Source organism: Martes martes (genome assembly GCF_963455335.1).
Source record: "Martes martes genome assembly, chromosome: 10".
In the NCBI taxonomy this organism is placed as follows: Eukaryota; Metazoa; Chordata; class Mammalia; order Carnivora; family Mustelidae; genus Martes; species Martes martes.
In genome coordinates, this window is record NC_137898.1 from 54,153,102 (window position 1) to 54,162,291 (window position 9,190).

At 51.1% G+C, this 9,190-nt stretch overlaps 2 protein-coding genes across 2 annotated transcripts; one reads left to right on the forward strand and one right to left on the reverse strand.

Annotated features, from left to right (window-relative positions):
- Positions 1-2,357: 2,357 nt before the first annotated feature.
- TIMM10B (translocase of inner mitochondrial membrane 10B) lies at positions 2,358-3,234 on the reverse strand. Its single transcript, XM_080817074.1, has 3 exons — positions 3,138-3,234; positions 2,867-2,962; positions 2,358-2,693 (listed from the first exon to the last, which is right to left on the reverse strand). The coding sequence occupies exons 1-3, from the start codon at positions 3,192-3,194 to the stop codon at positions 2,517-2,519; spliced, it is 330 nt and encodes a 109-aa protein (XP_080673200.1). The 5' UTR covers positions 3,195-3,234; the 3' UTR covers positions 2,358-2,516.
- A 117-nt stretch (positions 3,235-3,351) lies between these two features.
- Positions 3,352-8,232, forward strand: ARFIP2 (ARF interacting protein 2). The gene is made up of 8 exons (XM_080817124.1): positions 3,352-3,470; positions 4,246-4,386; positions 4,645-4,741; positions 5,491-5,609; positions 5,791-6,012; positions 6,542-6,699; positions 6,848-7,022; positions 7,464-8,232. Exons 2-8 carry the CDS (start codon positions 4,288-4,290, stop codon positions 7,617-7,619), a joined length of 1,026 nt encoding a protein of 341 aa, XP_080673250.1. The 5' UTR covers positions 3,352-3,470; positions 4,246-4,287; the 3' UTR covers positions 7,620-8,232.
- Positions 8,233-9,190: the final 958 nt, after the last annotated feature.

The window sequence follows — 9,190 nt, forward strand, 5'->3', positions numbered from 1 at the left end:
AAGGGCTACCTATTTCAAGGAAAGCAGGAAAGCATTAGTTACTAAGAACAAGTAATGGGAGAAGGTGGTACAGTTCAATATACTCAAAGGAATCAGACTTTGCAAAGGAGTAGGCAGTTAAGTTCTGAAGCCACAATGGCAGGAACACCAACTCTGGCTCCAATATGTATTTGTGATAAGAGAGCTTTGTTAACATTTATTCTTGTGTTGTGCTTAAAATGTCACACTGCTTTCATTACACCAATGGATATCATTTTATGGCAAGACCTGAAGGGGCGGGCCATCAGTGACTACAGGAAATGGATAACAACAGTAGGGTTCTTCTAAGTACTGAACATAGAAACAGAAAAGAAGAGGTTAAAAACTTAAGGGATTAACTAATGGATTATACTGAGGGATACTTGTTTTTCCAAGCCTAGGGACAGGCTGGGTGCAGATAAGCAAGCAAGATAAACTCTGGAAATTCAGAGAACATAGCCTCTAGAGTCAAGACAGATCTTGTTCTTAGCCCTTCTCCAGCAAGTAGTAGTTAAGTGACATGGAAACAGAGACAATTTACAACGGAAATTTACTAGGATACACACGAATGTCCATGTGGAAGAGTCCTCCCACCAGCATCATAGTATTCCAGGTCCCCATTCCCATCTTGGAATTGCTAAGTTCACAAGCTGTTTTAGTTGTAGTTACCAAGGAGAGAACTTTACTGGTATGCACAAAGCCACTCAGTAGGGAAGTTCCTGGTCAGCAACTAATATGTTCCTAGCAAAACCTTCTGTTCAAGATATAGGAGCTAAAGAGGCAAAAAGCTGTTTGGAGCCACTTTTCTCAAGAGTTAACTATGTATAAGACAGGGTTCTGGTACATTCTGGATTCTTGCTTCCTCATCCTTTAAGTGGAGATAATATCTCTTACTTGTAGTTTTGCTATAAAGATGAAGATACAGCAGGACCGTATCAGTATCAGAACCCATACAAACCGGGTGGCTCAACGGATATTTTGAGTGGCAGCCTGGTGTAGTAAAAAGTACACGGATTTTAAAGTCAGATCTGTAGCTATAAGGGTCTGCTACTAGAGAATCTCAACTTCCTGATCCATATGGGGGGGGAAATGTCTGCTCTGTGGGTGGTTGTATGGAGTTTTTGTTATTATTGTGGGAGCCAATGTCTAAGAACATCCATTTCCTCTGTAAAAAATGAAACATGGTCACCTGGTGGGGAATAGCTGAACGTGAAGTGGGAGATAAGAAGAACAGTGAAGGTGTAAAATAATCACCATAGTGATTAGGAGATGAAATACGCCACAAAGGGTTGCTTGTTGGTAGTGAGGGCTTGGTTGAAGTGGGAGACCTTGAATATTTAGTGCCACTTGTTACACAGCTGTGTTTTTCTCTAGCAGTCTCAATGGAGGAAAAGAAAAGATAAAACAGCTGGAATGATATAAAAAGGACACAAGAGATGCAAGAAAATTAAGTGATGGAGGATAGGCCATTGAGACTGCTAAATACAGAAGTAAATTTCAAAAGGAGGACAATAAATGAGAGAAGAATGAAGAGGCTCAACATGGAAATAACAGAAAAGAGATAGCAGGAACATAGGGTAGAGGATGGAAGAGTTGAAATTACAGACACACAGGTAACGATAAAGCAGTCCCAAGGATTTGCTTTATCCCCTATTTCCCCATAACCACCATCATCTACTTCTCCCTTGGGCTTCTGTCCCTCAGGTCTGGCTATATTGCAGAATATGGTCCTCCAAGTTTCCCCTTTCTGACTCTCCTGAAGACAAGTACACAGATCTTCTTTGTGTAAAGGCTTTACCACTCATCCTGGGGTAGACAGAAAATAGTAAGAAAGTAACAACTTGGGAAGATGGCTGAAGTTCTAGAACACCCCAAAATTCTTAGAGGTTTTATCTCTGTCCTGGAGCTACTGACTTTCTGGGAAGCACTGCCTAGAAACCCTGGCTGTGATTTCTTATCTGTTGTCCTTAGTTATCTCCTCCATTCCCTACATCTAGCAGAATTCCTGAGTCCACAAAAAGACTTATGAATGAATGCACACTGGCTCACAAATGAGCCATTTAAGTCAGACAGGTTTAAGTGAAGGACAGCTAGAAAGAGGTCTCATTTTCTCTGCCATCTGGGCAGAAACCAAATTCCTGTTGATGTCACTAACATTAAAATTTTACCCACAGACCTTGCTATAACCAGGTGCCTGGGAATGTTGAGGTTTTCCTTCTACACACAGACAGCAATTTCTCCACTGCCAGGGCTGAAGCCAACCGGTATGTGCTAGCTAACAGAATAAAGATGATGCCAATAAAGTGGGCAAATCTTCCCCGACCAGGACATAAACCAGAGAGAGTAAAAGCGGGTTTATTGGCTCCAGGAAAAGGAGCAATAGTACCCAGCTCTCAGGTAACCCCTCACTCTATATACAGGCTGCATCCAGCCCAAGGTCCACTGGCTCCTTCAACTTGAGGGTCCATCCAGTGCCTCCCTTCCTGGGGTTGAGAGGGCTAGCTGCCTGATGGTGAGGTTCCGGACTGTTCAGCAGCAACACCTGGCCCAGCTGAGGCAGCCTCGTAGTCTGCGATGCGGCGCTGTACCAGAGCAGGCATGAGCTGCACATAAGCGGCCATGAGGCGGTGGTTGGAATGGATCAGCTTCCCAGCACAGCTGTGCAAACAGGCTTCCTGGATGGAAGACAGGGTGAAGCAGAGGCCAAAGGTGTCCTGTCGGGTCCGTCTCCTTCCTTCCCATCCCTAGCCTAGGGGCAAGGGTCGTGGAAAGGCCAGAGCCAGAGGCAGGGGAAGTCGGGGTTGGGAACAGTCTACCGCGAACCTCCCTACAGAGTTCCCCACCTAACCTCCTCAGCATCCAAAGCTCGGTGGTGCAGGCTGGGCACGCAGCGCTGGAAGCAGAGTTCGGTCATCCGATTGTAGACCAACAGGAAGTCCCGCAACTAGGAGAAAAGGGGACAAAGAACTCAGTGATGAGGGGGCACCTCGAGGCCTCGTCGCTCGAGTTTCTCGGGACCGCGCGCCACAGCCCGACGTTCCCAGCCCTCCGATGTCCAGCCAAATGGGCAAGGATCCTAGTTGAACCTACGGCCCTGCAGCGACTTAGCACCCACTCACGTTCCTCAGTTGCTGCTGCTGCTGCTGCTGTGGCTCCATCGCGCCACCAGCCCTCATATGTCACTTCCTTACAGCCTCTTGGTAACGCCCCGGAAGTGATCTCTCCCTGCTCCCCAGGGACTGAGGGGGTTGGCTCAAGGATCGCCATGCCCCCCGGCTAAACGTCATTTCCGCCCTTATAATCTGCGACGTGGCCGGCTTCTTCTGCCCGGGAGGGCACGTCACTTCCGCCGAGTTCCTGACCTGCTGCTAGGATCGCGACGGGAACTGGAGCCCGAGGTCCCCGCGCGGCCCGGGCCTGGCGCCCTGAGGGGAAGAGCGGCCCGGCCGGAGGTGAGAAGGACATACTTGGGCGAGGGGAAGTTGAACGCACGAACCTGCCCTAAGGGAAGATGCCACTGAGCCCTGGGGAAGGATGAGGACACACCTGATGCCCAGGTGTATGGGGGGGGGGGACTAACACACCTGGGGGACATAACTGACTTTGGAAGGGATCACTGTGTTCTGGGAAAAAAAGACTTTTCCCAGAGACCGAGAACATACATCAACTGATTCAACTAAGGCCTGGGGGGGAGGGCCCGAGGAAGAGGAGGTGCATGGGATGGAAGAGGGGGAGACCACCTGAGGGAAAGGGGAAGAAACACTAAGGGAGTGTGAAAAGTCAGGCAATGGAGAACATACCCGAATGGGAGGAGTAAGCTCCTGAGCCTTGGAAAGGGGTTAACCTGGTGGGGGGGAAACAGCTGCATGGGGTAGGTTCCAAGACAGCACAGACCTTATCTCTCTTGGTCACTGCTGTGACCTCAAATAATGCATGACACATAGTGGGCACTTATCAAATGTCTGTTGAATGAATGAATGCATGAATGATCACCTGAGTCCTGGTGGGGTTGAGGGTTCATAAGACACCTGGGGCCTGGGTGTGCATGTGGAAAGATAACACACCTTGGAGGGAAGAAATACATATCCATGAGAAGAAAGGAGCGGGGGCCCAATCCTAGAATACTCCAGTCTTGGGACAACCTCTAAAATCTTTGAAATGGTGGGGGAGACCTTTCTTTCTGGAGTACTGGCCAGTTTCCAGAACTGTCTGTGTTGGGCTTTGCAGGGCACTGGGGTGGAGACTTTGACTCCAGTCCCTTCCCTAGCCATGACGGACGGGATCCTAGGGAAGGCAGCCACAATGGAGATCCCCATCCACGGGAACGGTGAAGCTGGGCAGCTTCCTGAGGATGATGGGCTGGAGCAGGTGCTTCTGTTTGATTCTTCTCCATATTGTTTCAATTTAGGAATCCCAAATCATAAGCCCTGGGCTCTTACCCCATTCCATTAGTTTTCCCCTAACTTACCTAATTCCCTCCAATCTTTTTACAAATCTTCATTCTGATTCTATGCAGACTTCCCTTGTGTGCTCTCTCTGTGATGCTTCAATCCAAGCTTGTTCTCACCCCCCAAATGCTTCAGCTGCCCCAATGTTCCTGAAGCCCCCCTCTTCTCTGGCCTATAGGACCTCCAGCAGGTGATGGTGTCAGGACCCAACCTCAATGAAACCAGCATTGTGTCTGGTGGCTATGGGGGCTCTGGTGATGGACTCATCCCCACAGGTATGAATGATCAGAACAGGACAGGAAGCTTGTTTGGAGAGAGGGTAGAGGAATGGTTTTGGGGAGTATAGTGTATGTCTAAGATAGCTTGAAGTATTTCTGGAGATACTGGGAACTTCTGCTAGTATGAGACCTATGGACTGTCCTTAGCTAGAGCCCAAGGCTAGAGCCCAGGGTTTTCCAGCTGCTCCCACTTGCCATTTAGCCCCTAAGATGTGACCATTTTTCCTTTCTCTGCTGCAACTATCCGAATCACGTTAAGAGCTCTGTTTCACAGACATTCTCCCTGCTCTGGAGCTTGAGACTGATTTGGAACTCTGAAGCTTCTCAGAGTTTTGGTTTAGACTCTAAAGTTTAGAGAAGCAAATATTCTTGAATCTCACACTGACTAGGATTCCACATGAGAATGTCAGTGAGGTTTCTTATTATCAGGACCCACCATCCTTGACCTGCCACCCCATTCTTAGCATATTTTCTTCCATCTTCTCTGCCCCTGTACACCAGCAACTCCCTTCCCCCACCCCAGTCCCCATCACCACCTCAGAAGGAGGCCAGATGTATATTGGGATTTGGGTCTCAGGGCACAAGGTATGAGTTCTGTTCCTAGTGCGTAGGAGAATCTCATTGTCTCTAGTTTCTGCTACTTCAGTGAAGTCATTTTCAAATGCTGGCTGGGAGGTATGGGTGGACCCACAGAAATGTCTGGTTATATCTGAGAGAGGCTGGTGTCAGAGAACTTGGTTCTTTAGGGTCTGGCCGCCATCCATCTCACAGTACCACTCCCGCTGGCCCTGGAGATGAGGTGGCTCGGGGCATCGCTGGAGAGAAGTTTGACATCGTCAAGAAATGGGGCATCAACACATACAAGGTGGGATTTAAGCACTTTTCCCTTCTCCCACACTTTCCTTGGGTACCTTTACCCCATATTCCAGATTCCACTATCCCATCTATGGCTGAGACTAGGAGTGTGGGGATGCTAGGGTCAATACCTGTTGGGGGTGGGGGCAGAGTGCTAGGGTCTCTGACCTATTCCCCCACTTCCCAATCAGTGCACAAAGCAGCTGTTATCAGAGCGATTTGGCCGAGGCTCCCGGACTGTGGACCTGGAGCTAGAGCTACAGATTGAGTTGCTGCGTGAGACGAAGCGCAAGTATGAAAGTGTCCTGCAGCTGGGCCGGGCACTGACAGCCCACCTCTACAGCCTGCTGCAGACTCAGCATGCACTAGGTGACGCCTTTGCTGACCTCAGCCAGAAGTCCCCAGAGCTTCAGGTGCCTTGGCCAGGCCAAAGAGGGTGGGGGGACTGGGCCCGGGCCCTCCCAGGCAGTCAGCCCTCAGCCTCCCTCCCTCCCTCCCTCCTGCAGCCCAGAGGGAGAACCCCTCCAGGGTAGGCCCAGCCCTACCCCCAGCAGCACTCACCTGTGGAGGCAGCCTAAGGGTTTGTACAGAGGTTCAGAAGTTGGAGGGGTGGGGGAGGCGGCACACTAGATGCCTCACAAGTAACCCTTCTCTGCATCAGTGCTCGCTCGGCCTAATCAGAGCCCCTCCCTTGCCTGCTGCACTAGCTTTCCCTGTTCTCGTCCTGTGAACTTATATGAGAACCCCACTCCCACATTCCTACCCCAGCCATCCCTGGGGTGGCCCCACTAACTTTCTGGCTAAGAGAGCCTTGCCGGAGGCAGTCCTTGGTTGTTCCAGTTTCCATGGCTGTTTCTCCATGGGGAGGAGGGGAATGAGGGCCCTGTAGCTTTAGTCAGGTAGGAACTGTTGCTCAAGGCCTGTCCTCCCTTCTGCCCTCAGGAGGAATTTGGCTACAATGCAGAGACACAGAAGCTGCTGTGCAAGAACGGAGAGACCCTGCTAGGGGCTGTGAACTTCTTTGTCTCTAGCATCAACACATTGGTCACCAAGACCATGGAAGACACGCTCATGACTGTCAAGCAGTATGAGGCTGCCAGGTGTGGGCACCAGCAGGGCCCAGGGTTTTGGGAAGTGACTGGCCTGGGTGGAAGTTTGAGCTTTGGGGTCATAAGAATTGAGGAAGGAAAGGAGAATATGTGTGGAGGACACAGGGGTGGAGACCAGCCTGTATCACCCCTTCCCCAGGCTGGAATATGATGCCTACCGAACAGACTTAGAGGAGCTGAGCCTAGGCCCCCGGGATGCAGGGACGCGCGGTCGACTCGAGAGTGCCCAGGCCACTTTCCAGGCCCATCGGGACAAATATGAGAAGCTGCGGGGAGATGTGGCCATCAAGCTCAAGTTCCTGGAAGAAAACAAGGTGCCAACCCCACCCCTTTGACCCCAGCCCACTTCCCATCTGTAACACTGACCTTCTACCCCCAAGACCCTCCCTGTAACTGGATGGGGGAAATACAGCCTGGCTAAGGGGTGGGATCTTCCCCCAGCCCCTTCAACTCCTGGACCTTTCTAGTCACCCGCCCTCCAATCCCTGGCCCTTTTCTGTTGGAGGATTTGGCTCCTGATTCCAGGAACATAACTGGGAAAAATCATTCCCTGAGCTGGGGTACCAGAACCCCAGGCCCAGCAAATCAAGTCAGGTTTCTCCCATCAGACTGACCCTTATCCTTTGACTCCCTTAGTAGAGGTCAGCCCCCACCCTAAAAGCACCATCAGAGCAGAATCCATGTACCCCTGGTCTGGGCTCAGGCTCAAGAAGGGCATCTGAGTCCAGTCTCAGCTGACCCTGCTGGACCCCCAGATCAAGGTGATGCACAAGCAGCTGCTGCTCTTCCACAATGCCGTGTCAGCCTACTTTGCTGGGAACCAGAAACAACTGGAGCAGACCCTGCAGCAGTTCAACATCAAGCTGCGGCCTCCAGGAGCTGAGAAGCCCTCCTGGCTAGAGGAGCAGTGAGCAGCTCCTAATCAAACCTGGCTATCAAGAAGGACATTGGGAGAGGCAGTCCCAGGGTGGGGGAGATTGGACATGGGACATCCCTTGCCACCTGCCCTCTGGCTTGGGTTCCCTTTCCCTGGCTGGGGCCTGACACCAGTTTTACCCACACTGCTGTGGGTAGGGAGGGGGCTTGCAGGCCCAGCAGCTGCTGCCCTGTCCTTTATCTTCCTGGCCACTGGGCTTCATTCCCAGATCTTTTCCTTCACTCCACAGCCAAAGGCTATGACAGAACCACTCCCTGGCCGACGGCATTACTCCTCAGGCCTGTCCCCAGCTCCTGGGGTGTGCCCCCTGACCAATGGCAGGGCCTCAAAAGGCCCTGTCAGCCAATGGCAGCTCTTCTTGGGCTCCCCTGGGCCAATGATGTTGCCTCCAGTACCCTTTGTCCCTCCTCTATGTGTCCCCATTGCAGAGAAGGGGACTGGGACCAAAGGGGTGGGGATAATGGGGAGCCCCATTTCTGGCCCTGCATCTGAATGGGCTTCCCCTCACCTTCCCACCCAGTTTAATTGTGCTTAGAGCCCTGGAAGATTGGGACCTAGCACTAGGAATAAACCTTTCATAAAAGCAGGCCAGTGAGGTCAATTTGTGGGGGGACTCTAGGAGGGTGGGCTGGGTGGAGAAATGCTCAGTCTAATCGTACACCAAAATCCTATTAAGCCAGAGGAGCAGAGGCCAGATAGCTGGAAGTCACAGGTTTTAGGAACAGTCGAGAGCCCACTCCTCCCCCAGCCCCAGCTGGAGCCAAAGCTTTATTTGCTCTTTAGGCCAGCACTGAGATAGCTATGGTCTTAAGAGCACAGGGCCTAGAGGGGGTTGGGCCCGGTGACCTTCATCAGCCATTCATTCATTCAGCAAATATTTACTGAGTGCTTTTATTTGCCAGGCACTGCTCTAGACCCTGGGGATACATCAGAGAATAAAACATAGTCCCTTCCCACATTGCTTATGGCCTAGTGGGGGATAGAGACAAGTAACCAGGCAACTACAATGCAGTGATGAGTATTAGGATACAGAAGTTCAGGGAGCTGTGGGAGTGCAGAGGAGGGGCATCTAGCAGAGACTGGAGTGCAGATGGGCTGTCACCTTGAAAACTAAGACCTGAAGGGCAAGTAGACACAGGCAAAGAACAGGGAGAGAGTAGTCCAAGCAAAGAGGCCAGCATATGAGAAGGCCCTGATAGGACTTGGGAGGAATTCAGTTTGGAATGAAAAGTGGAAGGGGAAAGGCCAGAGATGGACTACAGAGGTGAGGCAGTGAGGGGGTCACACTGGGCCTATTCAGGCTTATGATTAAGGACTTTTGCTTTTAGGAGAAAGGGAGCTGTAAAGCTTTTTCAAGCACATATTTGATGACATGAGAGAAATCTAAAATTGAGGGAGGTAGTCCTCATGAGGCTTGAGACAGTTTATACAGACCCTGGGCCCCTCACATTGGGTAGTCTAGTAAACCTGGCCCCAAACCTGAAAGCAAGCATGAACCCTGAGGCTCGTTTACCAGCACTGGCCACAGAACTCATCAGGTGGATG

Bases quoted from the DNA above. Each gene is read 5' to 3' on its own strand.
- TIMM10B (XM_080817074.1), bottom strand. From the start codon at position 3,194: ATGAGGGCTGGTGGCGCGATGGAGCCACAGCAGCAGCAGCAGCAGCAA. The intron at 2,963-3,137 runs GTGAGTGGGTGC...CTTTTCTCCTAG, and splicing joins AGCAGCAGCAACTGAGGAAC to TTGCGGGACTTCCTGTTGGT. The intron at 2,694-2,866 runs GTTAGGTGGGGA...TCTTCCATCCAG, and splicing joins GAGCTTTGGATGCTGAGGAG to GAAGCCTGTTTGCACAGCTG.
- ARFIP2 (XM_080817124.1), top strand. From the start codon at position 4,288: ATGACGGACGGGATCCTAGGGAAGGCAGCCACAATGGAGATCCCCATC. The intron at 4,387-4,644 runs GTGCTTCTGTTT...TCTGGCCTATAG, and splicing joins AGGATGATGGGCTGGAGCAG to GACCTCCAGCAGGTGATGGT. The intron at 6,013-6,541 runs GTGCCTTGGCCA...TTCTGCCCTCAG, and splicing joins AGAAGTCCCCAGAGCTTCAG to GAGGAATTTGGCTACAATGC.